We start from the raw sequence: 19,224 nt of genomic DNA, 5'->3' as shown, positions 1-19,224 counted from the left end.
TAAGAAGCATCGATGTTTAGGGCCTGATTCAGGTCCATTCGTTTCTGTGAAAACAAGCGATGTACTGATGTTCGGTGCAGTACGGGTCCTGCTTCGTCGCTCGCAAAGGTGATTGATAAGACTGCTGCCATTTAGGGAGGGGACAGTGATGGTCTCCATTTTGTGGGAGTGCCGAGGCCAAGTCTACATTTTCTACGGAGGTTTCCTGGCCTCGGGAGGAGCTGCAGCGGCCGGCCTGCGTGACCTCAAGGGTTACTCAGCCAGCCTATGGTGACGCAGCACTGGATCACACCTTCATGCAGGAGTCGTCTACTAACACCAGACGCCTCCTGCTGCACTACCATATGTCCGCGTAGCTGCTGTTGCTGCTTCCAAGGAAACAGCAGCCATTCTATCTACAACCGCACCTGAATCAGGCCCAAAGTGCAGATTGCATATATTTAAACACATTTTCCTTCCCAGAGCCTCTCAGTGCAAGGTGCCTCCTGCAACGTGTGTACTTGGGGGAGGCTCAGCCGCCATCCTCTGATTCAGGTACCCAGTCCAGCAGTTACACATTCTCTAACACCAGCCACACTGAAAGCACACCACCATGGGAACTGGATTATGGTGTAAAGAGGCCTCAGACAGGGTTCTACTTTAGGACGCTACTGACGAGTGATTATGGCTCCTATTGGGCTGCTCCAGAATGGTATAGTCAGCTCTTTGGGAGTCCTGGTCTTTATCCTGAAAAACCGCTTTATTTCTGCCTGTGTGGTTTTCTTTCATTGTCTTCTCTCCATGCTCTGCTTGTTTTATGTAGTCCAGTAAGTGTTGTGACCTTGTGATCCCTATTGTCTAATGCATCAGGTCTGATTCAGAGTTCAGAGCAAATACACTGCTCAAAAAAATAAAGGGAACACTTAAACAACACAATATAACTCCAAGTCAATCACACTTCTGTGAAATCAAACTGTCCACTTAGGAAGCAACACTGATTGACAATCAATTTCAACAGCTGGGAATTATAGGCAATTAGCAAGACACCCCCAATAAAGGAGTTGTTCTGCAGATGGAGACCACAGACCACTTCTCAGCTCCTATGCTTTCTGGCTGATGTTTTGGTCACTTTTGAAAGCTGGCGGTGCTTTCACTCTAGTGGTAGCATGAGATGGAGTCTACAACCCACACAAGTGGCACAGGTAGTGCAGCTCATCTAGGATGGCACATCAATGCGAGCTGTGGCAAGAATGTTTGCTGTGTCTGTCAGCGTAGTGTCCATAGCATGGAGGCTCTACCAGGAGACAGGCCAGTACATCAGGAGACGTGGAGGAGGCCGTAGGAGGGCAACAACCCAGCAGCAGGACCGCTACCTCCGCCTTTGTGCAAGGAGGAACAGGACGAGCACTGCCAGAGCCCTGCAAAATGACCTCCAGCAAGCCACAAATGTGCATGTGTCTACTCAAACGATCAGAAACAGACTCCATGAGGGTGGTATGAGGGCCCGACGTCCACAGGTGGGGGTTGTGCTTACAGCCCAACACCGTGCAGGACGTTTGGCATTTGCCAGAGAACACCAAGATTGGCAAATTCGCCACTGGCGCCCTGTGCTCTTCACAGATGAAAGCAGGTTCTCACTGAGCACATGTGACAGACATGACAGAGTTTGGAGACGCCAAGGAGAACGTTCTGCTGCCTGCAACATCCTCCAGCATGACCGGTTTGGCAGTGGGTCAGTAATGGTGTGGGGTGGCATTTCTTTGGGGGGACGCACAGCCCTCCATGTGCTCCCCAGAGGTAGCCTGACTGCCATTAGGTACCGAAATGAGATCCTCAGACCCCTTGTGAGACCATATGCTGGTGCGGTTGGCCCTGGGTTCCTCCTAATGCAAGACAATGCTAGACCTCATGTGGCTGGAGTGTGTCAGCAGTTCCTGCAAGACGAAGGCATTGATGCTGTGGACTGGCCCGCCCGTTCCCCAGATCTGAATCCAATTGAGCACATCTGGGACATCATGTCTCGCTCCATCCACCAACGCCACGTTGCACCACAGATTGTCCAGGAGTTGGCGGATGCTTTAGTCCAGGTCTGGGAGGAGATCCCTCAGGAGACCATCCGCCACCTCATCAGGAGCATGCCTATGCGTTGTAGGGAGGTCATACAGGCACGTGGAGGCCACACACACACTACTGAGCCTCATTTTGACTTGTTTTAAGGACATTACATCAAAGTTGGTTCAGCCTGTAACGTGTTTTTCTACTTTAATTTTGAGTGTGACTCCAAATCCAGACCTCCATGGGTTAATAAATTTTGATTTCCATGGATAATTTTTGTGTGATTTTGTTGTCAGCACATTCAACTATGTAAAGAACAAACTATTTAATAAGAATATTTCATTCATTCAGATCTAGGATGTGTTATTTTAGTGTTCCCTTTATTTTTTTTGAGCAGTGTATATACAAAAAGGAGCAAACAAGGAGCAATTTGCTCTTGGAACAAACTATGCTGTGATATATGGGGGCAAATGCATTCATATTTTGCATGCCGGGAAAATACTGTCTGATTCAGCATGTAGCTAACAAATGCTGGACAGCTGTATTTTTACATTGAAATTTAGAGTTAAGTTAGGACGTGCCCCTTTCCAACTATGTCTCTCTGCACGTGTTAAATCTGCCCCACCAGCAGTGTAACATGGTTTTACCAGGGTACAAATTACACCTTTTTTTTTTTTTTGCATTTTTTCCTAAACTCTGAGACAACAAAAGCATTCCATGCATACCAGTGCCAATCTAAATAGGGGTTATTATTGCAAACTCTATCAGTCTCAACTTTTATAATATGTAAGTTAGCAAAACCAGGGATAAACTTACTCCCCATTGCTGTGCCCTGTATCTGTCTATAGAAAGACCCTTGAGCCAGAGTTAATATGTATCAAAATACATGAAATGCCTTTGAGGATAAAAATGAATCTGATAATGGTGCAAAATTTCCTAAGGTTGACAAAGAGTGCCTGATATGACAGCATCCAGCTTCATAAGGTATACATGCATATTAAAATCTCACCTCCCAGATAGCCAAGTTTCACTCGCACGTTTCCATATTTTTAAGTTTTTCATGTCATCTCGCTGTAAATCTGTCGAAATTCAGATGTTGTGGCACGGGCACTTTATCAGAGGAGGTGGCCTGTCTGCACCCCCGGGTGGGCCCCCTCCTCTGCACGGTGCAGTAGTCTCCTGCATAGTGCCGGAGTCTACTGCGCATGCTCAGGTCTCCGAAAGCATGGCCCCTGCCATCTTCCAGAGACCAATTTGGCTACTGCGTATGCGCGGTGGCCATTTTGGCAGCAATTTTCACAGCGACAGCAGTGCCAATGCGTTGTGGCCATTTGGCAACATCAGGACCGACCATTACTATCAATTGGCGCCATCTAGTGTATTTAAAACATGTACAAATAATTCATTTTAAAGTACGAAGGCAGTGACCGATAAAGGGTGAGGTTACACAACTGTCCTTTTCTTAGTTACCATCACAATCGTATATGTGGCCCTCCCTTTTGATATCGGCCATTGCGCCGGTTTAGACCACCCTTGCTATGGCACAATCAGCCCCTTAATGACGTGTCTTGATTGACATAGAAAACCAAAAATATATACTTGGCGCCTGCTCTGGCAAATCTACACCTGAGACTGGGCTGCAGCTTCCTAATCAGGGTTATTGCAAACACCCTTTGTAGCAAGCAAACTAAAATATTAAAACCAAAGTTTCAATAGGAAGCGCTGTCCAGTCATAAATCAATTAAACAAATCACTTTAATTCCACAAACAACATATATATATGGCCATATACTGACATAAAATATCAATTCATAAAACTTTAACACAGTAATCACAAATGGATCGTTAAAATTGCAAATCAATTGTTAATCAGTTAGTATTGCTCAAAAATCACGGGCATGCAGTCTTATTCACTTATGTGGTTAGTCATCCACTCCGGTTATATTTAAATAGCCAAATGGCAGTCCCTTAATTACTGGGTCCAGAGAGTGCAGGTGTTCTTTAAGAACAATATTAAATGTCCTCCTACCACGGTTTAGACCACCCTTGCTATGGCACAATCAGCCCCTTAATGACGTGTCTTGATTGACATGGTCTCAAGTCTTACCCCTTACTTTGGGCACCGCTAATTTGTTCTACATACATCTCTGATGGCGTGGCTTGTCCAACATGGCACACCCTTTTCACGGCCCTGGACATACTTCATCTTGGACTTTTGCGCATTGAACAGGCGTTTATACCTAATCCACAAATTATTAGGCTTACTATGTATTGTTATTATTATAGTAATACTAATACACTGGGGTATTTTTAATCAAGTATATTTTATTGATTTTCAACAAAAACAAATAAAACAAAATTGTAGCCCACCCAATATAATAGTAGTTCAATCAAACGCACAGTGGTCAATACAGAAAAATCTCAAGGAGTACAAACAGACAAAAGCGCACAATATTGCAGTGGGAATTAATATACTGTTTACCCCTATCCGAGCCACCCCTATCTGTCTGCCCCTCTCCTTTAGAATGTAAGCTCTCACGAGCAAGGCCCTTTCCCTCATATGCCTTTCCTTCTCTTACCGAGACTATCTTCTTCTCCATACTCCCTTTCGACGGCACCTAACCCTCGGTTTTCTGTCACCCTGATGCTTATGTCGGTGTCGTTTGCTGACGCAGCCATGTTTATATAGCCTGCACTTGTCCTATATTGTCTTCTACTGTTGAGGTGGGTACACACTAGGCGATGTGCTCTATGAGCAACGTCACCTAGTGTGTTCGCTGCCGCTGCGGTCGGCGGCAGGGCGTACACACTGAGCGACATGACGACCTGCAGGGCTGCGCATCACTCGTCGCCGGCGTACACACTTGCAGAGAAAGTAAACAACGTCATTCAGGAAGGGTGAAAATGAGCGACGTTGTTCACTTTCTCGGCAAGTGTGAACCCACCTTAAGTCACTGTTTTCTTGTGTTGCTTGTTTGTGTATGTACTCTGTAATTGGACGCTGTGGATCCCATGTGTCACCAGATAAATAAAGGATAATCATAATAATAACTATACGCCATATCTTGGTTTGTTTTAGTTGTGACTGGAGTTATCTTTCTTCTTTTCCTGTATTGGTGCTCGAAAGGCAAATTTCTTAGACTTGAATATGTGATTATGTGTATTCGTAGCTGCTTTCTTTCAAGCCAAGCTAATATCCGTCTTGCATGTTTAATTATATATCACGCTATGATATGCTAATTTATGACTCCATCAGTCATTGTTTTAATCACTCACTAATTAACTCTGGGTCATTTTGTGCATAAAAAAAACCACTTTTACTTTGTCCTTGACAAACATCTCCTCAGAGGCTAAAAGACTTTCAATCCAAACAGATTTTGGGTTTTTTGGTTTATTTTAACCTTTATTTGGAGAGTGGTGGTCCTTCTATATACCCCTGACCACAGACATCACATCAGCTGTGGTGAAACGCGCCAAGTACATTGATTTTCTGATGACCTTCTGCTGATTACAGCGCTGGGGGAACTGTTCTTTGAAGAATCTTTAATTTATCGAATCAGCCTTATGTTCCTTATGTTTGAACGTCGATTATTTGCTGGCCTGTATTAAAAGATATATGAACCGTATCACGCTATGGTTGTTTTTATTATTTCTAGTTTTCCTTTCTTTGTTCTAATTAAACTATTGTAAACAGAGGAAACTTTTTATGCTGCTATAAAGTCCTTAGAACACTACACAACAGAATTGCCCCCCGCCCCCCTGCTCAGCCAGCCCCTGTCATCAGTGGAGACCAGAGCCGTCTTAACAGCAGTGTAGGCCCCTGGGCACAGCAATGCACTGGGCCCCCTACCCACCCATCAGCGGTAGGGGTGGGGGGTTCTATCAGCGGCAGCTTTGATGTCCCGCGGGCAGAAGGGGGGTTCTAGCTTTCGCTCAGCATGTAGGACCTGGAGAAATAATTTCTGCTAATTACTCCTTTACTGCACAGATGGGGCAGGAAGGAGAACACTAAACTGTAGAAGGGGACATTGTGCTGAATGAAGGGGCCAGGGTACGTGACTTCAAGGGTGGCAGGGGGTGTTTAATACACAGGGGAGGGGTCAATAGGGGAGTGGGCTTAATATTCATCATCTTCTGGTGGGAGGGCAGCTTGCTTTACTGCAGATATCTCCAATTCCTGGAAATATATTTATTAGCTTTAGTGGGATAAAAAAAACTAGAGAGTCCCACCTTTCAGGAGGTACTGGGGACTTGGGGATCAGAGTTTAGGAACCAGAGGGCAATCCACCAACGAAAATATAAAACGACATATTGGGCATGTGGAGCTGGAGCAGGGACCAGCTGCTTGAAAGCTGATGTTTCTGGTTCTGGGCAAAGTAGAGACAAGCTGCGAGGGGTCACCAAAAGCGGAGAGTCCCAGCTTTTGGAGTATACCCTCAGAAAAACTCGAAGTCAGACAGAACTCAAGATATTTGGCTGCGAAGAGCAATTAACAGTCTTGGATGGGGACCACTGCTTTGAAGTCGAATATCTCTGGTTCCTCAGGGCCGATATTCAAAAATTTGGTACCCCTGGAAAGAGGGGACCCTCAACTATCAGCATAGGGCCCTTTTACCACTGGGGCCCTTGGGCAAGAGCCCATTGAGCCCATACGAAAAGACGGCCCTGGTGGAGACTCCGCTACCAAAGACAGGATTTGATCTAAGACAGTCTAGTGAGCACCCCTAGTGGTAGAGCATGTGATTACATGCTGTACACTAGACTACAACCAAGTCTGTGATATTGTATGGTGTCACAGGTTCTTCTTCAAAAGAAAAAAAAAAGGAATTAAAAAAGAAGAAACTAAATAAATGAAAGTGCCACATTTAAAAAAAACAAACAAAACATAACCCCAGCAACTTCCAGTGATTGATTCATAGTGGATTAGTAGTGCCCACTCCATCCTCCCCTCGAAATCCAGCAAAGTCCATTGGGGATTTTACACTACTTGGTGTATATTTACTAAAGTGCAGGTTTTTAGAAGTGTACCAATCAGATTCCAGCTCTTCTCCAAGGTGCTAAAAGATAAGTAGAATCTGATTGGTTGCTATGTGCAACAGCTCCACTCCTACAAACCCGCACTTTAGTAAGTATACCCTTTAGAGAGAGCAGCGTGTTAAGGTGGGTACGCACTGGCCGATATATCGGCCGTTCTATTGAACGGCTGATATATCGTGGGTCCGTCGGCCAGTGTGTACGGGCGATATGTCTGTGAACTCCGTCGTTCGCAGACCTATCGCGTCAGCCCCGCAGCACAGCCGACGGACAATAAATATATCTACCGATATATTGGCACGTCTCTGTGTGTGTACGGGCGGTCGGCCAACCGCCTGTACACATGCTGCGGCAGACGGCGGTGATAAGACAGCTGAACTGGGCGGGCGTGTGTAAACACCCGCCCAGTTCATGACGTCAGTCCCCGACGGATCGGGCAGTGTGTATGCTCAACACACTGCCCGATCCGTCCATAGATATATCTGCCGATCAATTGATCTGCAGATGTATCTATCAGTGTTTACCCACCTTTAGTCAGCACATCTTGCTTAAGATTTAACTATGATTTGACTTCCCCCTCCGGGCATTTTACTGCCATGTAAGACATCAGTGGTGGGAATTCAGGTCTCCTTAGAGGTGCGCAGTAAAACTTGCAATGTTGGGCTGTGGTGTTATATCTTTCTATGGGAATACTGTACATTGGGAGACACACAGCTAAAGAAACCTTTATGTGAACATCATACAGCTGTTTTATGTGAGCGTCAACGTGAGCATTTTACGCTCACAGTGGTGATTATTAATGGTGAAAGTGTCCATTAACCAAATGGTGGCCCGAACAGTGGGGGTAATTCAGACCTGATCGCTAGGCTGCATTTTCGCACAGTGGGCGAACAGGTCTAAACTGCGCATGCGTATACACCGGAATGCGCAGGCGCATCACACGGGTACAAAGCGGATCACCACTCAGTAACGGGTTTGTGCGAATAATCTGTTCACATGGGCGAAGGCAAGGAGATTGACAGGAAGAAGGCGTTTGTGGGTGGCAACTGACCGTTTTCTGGGAGTATTTGGGAAAATGCAGGCGTGTCCATGTGTTTACAGGAAGGGTTTCTGACGTCAATTCCGATCCCGGACAGGCTGATGTGATCACAGCGGCTGAGTAAGTCCTGGGCTGCGCAGAGACTGCACAAAATCTGTATGTACAGCTCTGTTACACATGCGTTCGCACATTTGCACAGCTAAAATACACTGCCCCTGTAGGCGGCGACTATTTGATCGCAGGACTGCAAAATTTGCTTCCAACGATCAGGTCTGAATTACCCCCAATGAGCGTAACTTCATACTCATGGCGGAATATTTACCTATATCTCCCTATAGCACATATACAAGGTGTTATTGAGGATTTCAGTTTCTAATATCTGTTCACTCTGTTTCATTCACATATATAACACACTGAGGATTACCAATGTACACTTCAGAGAAGTTGCATCCATTAGAAGCTGCAGTATATTGAAACCTTATGGATCTTTCTGTCTGGAACAGGATTGGTGCAGAATTTTATCCCATTTTGTATATTAACCACCCTACAGTACCCGGCCCGGCCCTCTGCGTCCCTGCAAGAGAAACCTACCGTACGGTGTGCAAGATCCAGCTGAACTCGCAGAAATGAGCACAGGATGGGCCAGTTTTATTTTCTTTTATTGCAAGTATAAGAGCTTTAAATTACAAATATATGTACTCAAGTATTGTACAAAAAGAAAGTTATTAACATTTTCTAGGGATGGGTAAAAATAAATAAATGACGTGGTCTCATGGGGAGAACATTTGGAGCCTCCTGGCAGCAAAAGGGTTATTGAATATTGGTCACTTAGGGGTCTATTTATCAAGTAACATTTGCAGGTGTTTTCAGGGGGTTCCTGCCAGAATTACGTTTCCCTCAGACGTATCTTTGGTGGACTGCAGCGGAGATATTGGAGAGGGATATCCTCTTTAGGTGAGCTCATTATCTCTTCTGACTTCCAAAATCATCTCTATGCTGATGACACTCAGATCTACCTGTCCTCCCCTGATCTCTCCCCTGCTCTCCTCATATCTCCAACTGTCTCTCTGCTATCCGTTTTTGGATGTCCCAGCGTTATCTTAAAATCAACATGTCCAAGACTGAGCTGATCATCTTCCCTCCCTCCCTCCCGCACAACCTCACCTCCTACAATCTCATCTATTGATGGCACTACTATCTCCTCTAGCCCCCACGTACGCTGTCTTGGCGTAATCCTTGACTCCTCCCTCTCCTTCAAACCACACATTCAGCACCTCTCGCAAACCTGCCATTTTCATCTCAACAATATTTCCAGGATCAGACCCTTTCTCACCCAGGATGCCACTAAGACCATTATCCACTCACTGGTCATCTCCAGACTAGACTACTGTAACCTCCTCCTGACTGGCATTCCTGACAAATGTCTCTCTCCACTCCAATCTATCCTCAGTGCTACTGCCCGGCTCATCTTCCTCTCCAAACGTGCTATGTCTTCCTCCCCTTTCCTACAAGCCTTACACTGGCTTCTCTTCCCCTTCAGGATCTAATTCAAGCTTCTCGCACTCATCTACAAAGCCCTCACCCACTCCTCTCCTATTTACATCTCTGGCCTTATCTGCTTTTACACTACCACCCATCCTCTTCACTCTGCTAATGCACGCCGCCTCTCCTGCTGACTGATTACTTCCTCCCACTCCTACCTTCAAGATCGCTCACGTGCTGCAACCTTTCTCTGGATTTGTCTACCTCTCCCCTCAGACTCTCCAACTCTACAAAACTTCAAATGGGCTCTCAAAACCCACTTTTTTTTAACAATCTCATCCTAACCCTCTGTTCCTAGCTCACTGTCTACCCCATCTGAGTCACCCCTGTCTGTCTGCCCCTCCCCTTTAGAATGTAAGCTCTTACGAGCAGGGCCCTCTCCCCTCATGTGCATTTCCTTCTCTTACTTAGACTATCTTCTCCTTATTCCCTACAACGGCACCTAACCCTCAGTTTCTGCCACCCTCATGCTTATTTCAGTATCATGTCATCGGGCTGTACGGATGGTGTAATGGTTGGCATACCTGCCTCACGGCACTGAGGTCATGGGTTCGATTCCCACCGGCTTTAACTGTGTGGAGTTTGTATATTCTCCCCGTACTTGTGTGGGTTTCCTCCGGGTACTCCGGTTTCCTACCACAATCCAAAAATATACTGGTAGGTTAATTGGTCCCCCCCCCAAAAAAAAAAAAAATTAAAAAAAAAAAAATTAACCCTAGCGTGAATGTGTGTGCGTATACATGGGGTAGAGAATATAGAATGTAAGCTCCACTGGGGCAGGGTCTGATGTGAATGGCCAAAATATTCTCTGTAAAGCGCTGCGGAACATGTGTGCGCTATATAAATAACTGGTAATAAATAAATGTCCGCTGATGCAGCAATGTGTACTTGTCCTACATCGTCTTGTACTGTAAGCACCTGTTTTCCTGTTTTGGCCATTTGTTTACGTACTTTGTTAGGAGCTGCGGAACCCTTGTGGCGCCATATAAATAAAGGATAATGGGGGTCATTCCGAGTTGATCGCTCGCTAGCAGTTTTTAGCAGCCGTGCAAACGCATAGTCGCCGCCCGCTGGGGAGTGTATTTTCGCTTTGCAGGAGTGCGACCACCTGTGCAGCAGTGCACCTGCAAACACATTTTGTGCAAAACAAGACCAGCCCTGTAGTTACTTATCCTGTGCGATGATTGCTGCAACGAGTGACACTGTAATGACGTCAGATACCCGCCCAGCAAACGCCGGGCCACGCCTGCGTTTTTCCAAACACTCCCAGAAAACGGTCAGTTGCCACCCAGAAACTCCCACTTCCTGTCAGTCTCCTTGTGTTCGGCTGTGCGACTGGAATCGTTGCTAGAACTAGTGCAAAACCACACAGGACTTTGTACCCGTACGACGCACGTGCGCATGGCGGTGCATACGCATGCGCAGATTACCCATTTTTTTCACTGATCGCTATGCAGCGAACAACGGCAGCTAGCGATCAACTCGGAATGACCCCCAATATCTGCAGCAGTACACAGTTTTCAACTGCAAAAACAGCCACCATAGGTTTCTATATGAGCTGCTTAATTGGCAAATTTACCAAGCTCCAAAATGTGTTGTTTATTGTAGCCTATAGGCTATACTCTGCAGAGTTTACTGGGAGAGTGATCCGTAGGACAGTAGGAATGTATATGTTGCAATGCTATAGTTACTTCTTTATACATGCAGGCTGCTATCTTCTGGGTAGTTATAAATATTCATGACGGTATACTCATGTCATGGACTGTGTTACTGAGAAACTTCCAGCTGTCACTACACTGGCTCCTAGTGACCTCATAAGTGTCACATAAACCTCTGGCCACACCGTGAGCTATTATAAATAATCCCTAAGGCATCTCTGTCGCAGGAAGTCAGCGGCAGTTTTATAGTTTGTTTAAATGCTCTTTCTGCAATTATCCGCGCACTGCAATTAGGATTTGCTCACGTTGTACAATTAATAATAGCCTTTATAAAACTGCATCATAGGCACACTTTACATGTCACACAGCATTAATGTCATTAGGAAAACCAAACCGTCCCTTACTGAACGGTCATGTTATAAAAATGGTGTTATACGGTTCAGCATCAACAAATCATTTAGGAGAGCATGGGGACTTTTTTAACATTTGGGTGTTTAAAACACTTTGGGCACATTTAATCAAGCGTAAAAATCCGTACTAGCCTTGCGCAATATGGCCCTGATTCGGAGAGAGATGGACACTTTTACGCGGCAGCTGAGTCTTTGGACGCAGCTGTTGGGCGAAAATATGCTCATGTTTGCAGGAGGCGTCTGAAGGAGAAAGACCCCTTCTGCCAGCATTTCAGATCCGAGATGCAACATTGGCTATCTCTGTAGGTCTAAATTTACTTAGAATGGCCACCTCCTTCCTACTTGTGGGGACAGTAAATCTGCGTCGGAAGACGCAACTACTGGCCTCACCACTCCCAGAAAACGGGGCCGACACAACCCCCCTTTTCCAGAAAAGCAGGCTTCGCCGCCATTACCCCGTCCCCAATTGGTCGCCGCATGTAAATCATTCCAAGACTTGGGGACACTGCGTTGATCTGTAACCTACTCAACCAATTCCTTCTCTGTTTCTGATCAAGGATGTTGGTCTTGAAAATGGTCTATATGTACACCGAAACATTGACTTGACCTGATTCTCTGCAGATTGGGAGGTGAATCAACTGTTGTTGGTATTTGGTGTGCAGTGCACCTACTTGGAACGTAGACCAGAGGGTATTACATGGGTGCTTCAAAAATGTTGTGGAAGCCTTTTTGGTTCAGGGTGCCAGTCACTCTTTCCAAGTTGCCGACTTGTGAGCCAACAAAACACAATGGTTTGCAATGGCTGACAGGAGTCCGTAGCTGCTCATTCGCACTGCTGAAAAATGCAAATTCTGAGCCTTCAGGGCTCATCATCGATGGTAGGACCTTTGACTACCGTGGCACACTATCAATGGTTGCTGGCCATTGTTGGTCGATGGCCAACCCTAACCCATCCTTCACTTCAATGACAGGAACGAGAGTACAAAAAAAAACTAGAAGGCTGTCAGAGGACTTGTAGAAGACAAGGTAGGACTCTGTAGTGATGTCACCTAGGAAAAGGAAGAATTGGGAATAGAAGACAGCAAAGTGTCCTTGAAAAAAGGGTTGGCCATTGGGAGCAGGCCATCCAATACATGGCATGTGTCCAGCGCTTGTAAACCATTTGATGGCTTAACCATGGATAGAATGCAGACCTGCATGCCCCATATATATGTGCAGAAGATGCTCCACTGCAGCCACTCCTTCCTGGTGTACACAGTGATGTCAGCGGCCATCGGAAAGCAGCATGTGATGGTGGAAACCATTGCAATCCCAGTATCAAATGGAAAACGCATTTCCACCGGATTGGGAACACTGATGTCCAAAGGCTGCCAACCACCGATGTCCCCAATGCGATGGAAATGGCTTTCCCATTGGATACCGTGTTTGTAAATGGTTGCCACCTTCGATTGCTGGTTTCCGATGGCTCATCCAATGGTTCGTCCTGTCCATTCAGCAGCAACGGCATCGTGCATGTGCAAAACCCTGGCTCCAACTCATGCTTGCCTACCTGACCCTCTCCATGAGGGAGAAAATGCTCTGTTCCTGGACTTTCCTGGTAATGTATGATTGCCATCACCTGTGGTGAGCTAGTTAATTGATAAGAAAGGTGTTTCACCACAGGTGATGGCAATCATACATTACCAGGAAAGTCCAGGCACAGAGTATTTTCTCCCTCATGGAGAGGGTCAGGTAGGCAAGTATGCTCCAACTGCGCATGCATGCCGACTCGTTTCCACGTGATGGCCGTAATTCCTTATCAATGGTTGCCATTGCCAATCTCCGGATTCCTAACTGGGAATCATTTTTAGGCTGTTGGCATCTATGTGCCTTGGAAAGTTCTGGAAATGGGAAGGTATCTGCTTAAACATAGGGGCATATCTGTCTCCTGCTCTAACCACAAGAAAATGTCTGCTACTGGTGGCTCAGGGATAACTGTAGCCCAAACATGAGGACAATAGATCAAAATGGTGGCAGGGAAAGACCCTCACCCCTATAGCAAGGCCGGCCTGCCGCCCCCAGCTTCCTGACGAAGCCACGCCCCCTTCCCGCCCAGCTCGCTATACATGAGCTGGAGAACAGAGTCCTAGGCCAGCCCTCTATGTCATAGCCGCGCCCATGTCCCGCCCTACGTAACATAGTCCGACCCTGCCCCGCCCACCGTGACATAGCCGTGACGTGCTCCGGCCTCTCTCTCTCCTTGTCGTCGAGTATCAGCAGCACAGGGGGAATCTCTCGGACGCAGCGTCTCCTGTCTGTTTCCCGTCACCACCCGCCCCGTCTTTGGCCCGTTTCCTCGCTGCCTTACATTCGGTGAGATTGGTTCTGTGGTTAGCGTCTGGGCGGGCCGCGCGGTGCCCACGTTGCCGGCGCCTGTCGCAGTGGTGGGTACGTCGGCGCTGGCCGGGGAATTGAGGCCGGTGGGAGTAGGCCGGGGCGCTGTGAGGCGGCTGGGAGCTGATGGTTCTCTGACATTTAGCGCAGGGAGAAGCGGAGGCGGGCGGCAGGCGCTGAGGCCTGGGGGTGGGAAGTATAAGGGTAGGACACCGACCACTGGCTTTACCCGGGCTCCCCTCCTGAGTCCTGCACCCCGCTATATGGGTCCCTGGCTGTGCCCGGCTTCCCCTCCTGCTCCCCGCTATATGGGTCCTTGACAGTGCCTGGCCCCCCTTCCTCCTACTCCCCGCTATATGGGTCCCTGGCTGTGCCCGGCTTCCCCTCCTGCTCCCCGCTATATGGGTCCTTGACAGTGCCTGGCCCCTCTCCTGCTCCCTGCTATATGGGTCCCTGACAGTGCCCGGCCCCCCTCCTGCTCCCCGCTATATGGGTCCCTTACAGTGCCCGGCCCCCCTCCTGCTCCCCGCTATATGGGTCCCTGACAGTGCCGCCCCCCCCCCTCCCCGCTATATGGGTCCCTGACAGTGCCCGGCCCCCCTCCTGCTCCCCGCTATATGGGTCCCTGACAGTGCCGCCCCCCCCCCCTCCCCGCTATATGGGTCCCTGACAGTGCCCGGCCCCCCTCCTGCTCCCCGCTATATGGGTCCCTGACAGTGCCGCCCCCCCCCCCCCCCCCTCCCCGCTATATGGGTCCCTGACAGTGCCCGGGCCCCCCTCCTGCTCCCCGCTGTATGGGTCCCTGACAGTACCCGGGCCCCCCTCCTGCTCCCTGCTATATGGGTCCCTGACAGTGCCCGGGCCCCCCTCCTGCTCCCTGCTATATGGGTCCCTGACAGTGCCCGGGCCCCCCTCCTGCTCCCTGCTATATGGGTCCCTGACAGTGCCCGGGCCCCCCTCCTGCTCCCTGCTATATGGGTCCCTGACAGTGCCCGGCCACCCTCCTGGCCCCTGGCTGTGCCCGGCCACTCACTGCTACCTGCTCCTGTTATATAAATCCCTTGCTGTGCTTCCTACTCCTGTTATATGGGTCCCTGGCTGTACCTAGGCCACCCCCTGCCCCCATTATGTGGTTCCTGGCTGTGCCGGGGCTACCCCCTGCTACCTGCTCCTGTTATATTCCCGTTATGTGGATACCCGGGCCACCCCCTGCTACCATTATGTGGACCCTGGCCCACCCCCTGCTACCTGCACCACTTATAATGGTCCCTGGCAGTGCCCAGCCCACCCCCTGCTACCTGCACCACTTATAATGGTCCCTGGCAGTGCCCAGCCCACCCCCTGCTACCTGCACCACTTATAATGGTCCCTGGCAGTGCCCAGCCCACCCACTGCTACCTGCACCACTTATAATGGTCCCTGGCAGTGCCCAGCCCACCCACTGCTACCTGCACCACTTATAATGGTCCCTGGCAGTGCCCAGCCCACCCACTGCTACCTGCACCACTTATAATAGTCCCTGGCAGTGCCCAGCCCACCCCTGCTACCTGCACCAGTTATATGGGCCCCTGGCTGTGCCCGGCCCACCCCTGCTATCTGCACCAGTTATATGGGCCCCTGTCTGTGCCCGGCCCACCCCCTGCTACCTGCCCCAGTTATATGGGCCCATGGCTGTGCCCGGCCCACCTCCTGCTACCTGCACCAGTTATATGGGCCCCTGGCTGTGCCTGGCCCACCCCCTGCTACCTGCACCAGTTATATGGGCCCCTGGCTGTGCCCGGCCCACCCCTGCTATCTGCACCAGTTATATGGGCCCCTGTCTGTGCCCGGCCCACCCCCTGCTACCTGCACCAGTTATATGGGCCCCTGGCTGTGCCCGGCCCACCCCCTGCTACCTGCACCAGTTATATGGGCCCCTGGCTGTGCCCGGCCCACCCCCTGCTACCTGCACCAGTTATATGGGCCCCTGGCTGTGCCCGGCCCACCCCCTGCTACCTGCACCAGTTATATGGGCCCCTGGCTGTGCCCGGCCCACCCCCTGCTACCTGCACCAGTTATATGGGCCCATGGCTGTGCCCGGCCCATCCCCTGCTACCTGCACCAGTTATATGGGCCCATGGCTGTGCCCGGCCCACCCCCTGCTACCTGCACCAGTTATATGGGTTCCTGGCTGTTACCGGTCGCTCCCCCTTTGTACGTGTATGTATGCAGCTGGGGTAATTGATCCAGTGTGCATCATAGGTGACCTGAATGAAATGTATGGCAAATATATACTTCTCTTTGTAGTCTCTGGTATACTGACCCTCTGGATTTCCCCAGCCCTAGGGTGAGCTGCTGATATGTATGTGCATACAGATGGCGGTCCGTATAGCTGTACAGCACGTAGATTGTTACATGGACTGTCGCTGGGTCTTTCTTCCCATAGAGTCCTGTGCTATAGACTGAAGAGGGACCCCAGTCCCCGGGGCTGTGTGTGTAATCCGGAGGGGCTTGCAAAGTGTCTCCTCGTCACATTTGTGATTCCGGTGCGCCTAGCCGTAACCGCGCAGCTTTGATAGCCAGTCGCTTTCTCGCCGTCCTTTCCATTTCTAACTCCTGTTTTATTTCACAGGGCATCTTTTTTATGAATAATCAAAAGCAACAAAAGCCAACGCTATCTGGCCAGCGTTTTAAAACCCGCAAAAGAGGTAATGCGCAGATCAGTTTCCTTTTTTTCCTTAAGACGTTCCTGTCACCTGTACCCCCAGCCTGTGAATTCACCAGGGAGATTAGATCTATAGTCTGTCTGCAGCCAGCGTTGCTAGTGGCTAGTACAGGCCTAGGCTGTTGGGCTCATAGTGCTTGGTAGCCCGTAGGGAAATCTGTAGAATTCTCCATGCGCTGTTCCTGGGGGATGTAGTTATGTGACCGGTGGAAACCGGCTGCCCAACCCGTTTCTGGCACACATTCCTGTTGGCGCTATTCTGGTTTGATGGCAAAATTACACGTTTTAGATGCATTTCAGGTTCACTTGGCTGTGATTGTCTACATCAGTGGTCGGCAACCCGCGGTACTCCGGCAGCTTAGGAACTACATGTCCCAGCATGCCCTCTCACTGTGTTAGCATTCCCAAATAGCAAAACTGTGGCAGGGCATGCTGGGCGTTTTAGTTCCCTAGCAGCTGCAGAGTCACGGGATGCCTATGCTTTGTCTGTCTGTATATTCCTGAATAGTGGGTATGCTTATTTCCCCACATATGCTGATGGAATGGGTCATGTTTTAGACATAAGCTAAAAAAACACAGTTTTTTTTGCCATGCACTCGCTTCCACCCGGGTATGGCTTATGTATGAAAGGGTCTACTCTGGTTGACAGTCCAGGTCATGTGACCCCATTTCTGGGACTAGCAACCCGGGTCAGTGCCCGGCTCCTGTCTTAAATGGGTGACCCGGGTCATGCCTAAAAGGAGCTGACTGGTGGGGGACAGAAACGCATAGAGATGATGTTATTTCCAAGTGCCCATTGTAAGCTAGAAGACCCAGGTCCGGCGTGAAGGGTGACCACCCGAAGAATAACTCGGGTCATCACCGATGTGTGAACGGGACCTTCTCAGGATGCTCTCATCTTCAGCCCGTGCTCTGTATACTGGGCCGATGCTGGGGTTTTGTCTGAAAGGGGTATTATTGTCTACTTAGCACACAGGAGCTGGAATTGCAAAGGTGTCTTATTGGCCATAGACTTAACAGGCAAGGGGCAGAACGATGATCTAATGATCGCTGTGCCTCTATACACTGTGTGGTATATGGACACAATCTGTACTTCAGAGCATAGATTCAGCTTAACAACTGATGTGTGACAGTCAAATCCAACTATCATGACCGTTTATCGGCTATTTTTATGTTGCAAAAGATTTCTTCATGTTCATACAGTAAACAATTATTTCTCTATCGTCCTAGTGGATGCTGGGGTTCCTGAAAGGACCATGGGGAATAGCGGCTCCGCAGGAGACAGGGCACAAAAAGTAAAGCTTTATGATCAGGTGGTGTGTACTGGCTCCTCCCCCTATGACCCTCCTCCAAGCCTCAGTTAGATTTTTGTGCCCGGCCGAGAAGGGTGCAATCTAGGTGGCTCTCCTAAAGAGCTGCTTAGAAAAGTTTAGCTTAGGTTTTTTTATTTTACAGTGAGTCCTGCTGGCAACAGGATCACTGCAACGAGGGACTTAGGGGAGAAGAAGTGAACTCACCTGCGTGCAGGATGGATTGGCTTCTTGGCTACTGGACATTAGCTCCAGAGGGACGATCACAGGTACAGCCTGGATGGTCACCGGAGCCTCGCCGCCGGCCCCCTTGCAGATGCTGAAACGAGAAGAGGTCCAGAATCGGCGGCAGAAGACTCCTCAGTCTTCTTAAGGTAGCGCACAGCACTGCAGCTGTGCGCCATTTTCCTCTCAGCACACTTCACACGGCAGTCACTGAGGGTGCAGGGCGCTGGGAGGGGGCCGCCCTGGGAGGCAAATGAAAACCTTTTTTGGCTAAAAATACCTCACATATAGCCTCCGGGGGCTATATGGAGATATTTAACCCCTGCCAGAATCCACTAAAGAGCGGGAGACGAGCCCGCCGAAAAAGGGGCGGGGCCTATCTCCTCAGCACACAGCGCCATTTTCCTCACACAGCTCCGCTGGTCAGGAAGGCTCCCAGGCTCTCCCCTGCACTGCACTACAGAAACAGGGTAAAACAAGAGAGGGGGGGCAAAATTGTGGCAAAACTATATTATTAAAGCAGCTATACAGGGAGCACTTATTATAAGGCTATCCCTGTCATATATAGCGCTTTTGGTGTGTGCTGGCAAACTCTCCCTCTGTCTCCCCAAAGGGCTAGTGGGGTCCTGTCTTCGTTAAGAGCATTCCCTGTGTGTCGGTACGTGTGTCGACATGTATGAGGACGATATTGGTGTGGAGGCGGAGCAATTGCCAAATATGGGGATGTCACCTCCTAGGGGGTCGACACCAGAATGGATGCCTTTATTTATGGAATTACGGGATAGTGTCAACACGCTAAAGCAGTCGTTTGACGACATGAGACGGCCGGACAATCAATTAGTGCCTGTCCAGGCGCCTCAAACACCGTCAGGGGCTGTGAAACGCCCTTTGCCTC

General features: G+C 49.1%; 1 protein-coding gene across 1 annotated transcript in view; it reads left to right on the top strand.

Annotated features, from left to right (window-relative positions):
• Positions 1 to 13,882: 13,882 nt before the first annotated feature.
• The window catches only part of BZW1 (basic leucine zipper and W2 domains 1), a 29,093-nt gene continuing 23,751 nt past the window's right edge, over positions 13,883 to 19,224 (top strand). Inside the window, exons 1-2 of the mRNA XM_063932850.1 lie at positions 13,883 to 14,069; positions 16,702 to 16,777. Of these exons, the coding sequence (XP_063788920.1) occupies positions 16,714 to 16,777 (64 nt within the window). The 5' untranslated portion in view covers positions 13,883 to 14,069; positions 16,702 to 16,713. The remainder of the gene's footprint in view (positions 14,070 to 16,701; positions 16,778 to 19,224) is intronic.

Source organism: Pseudophryne corroboree, chromosome 7, assembly GCF_028390025.1.
Source record: "Pseudophryne corroboree isolate aPseCor3 chromosome 7, aPseCor3.hap2, whole genome shotgun sequence".
Lineage (NCBI taxonomy): Eukaryota > Metazoa > Chordata > Amphibia > Anura > Myobatrachidae > Pseudophryne > Pseudophryne corroboree.
Note: the sequence above shows the minus strand (reverse complement) of the source record. Positions and strands in the feature narration are given on the sequence as shown.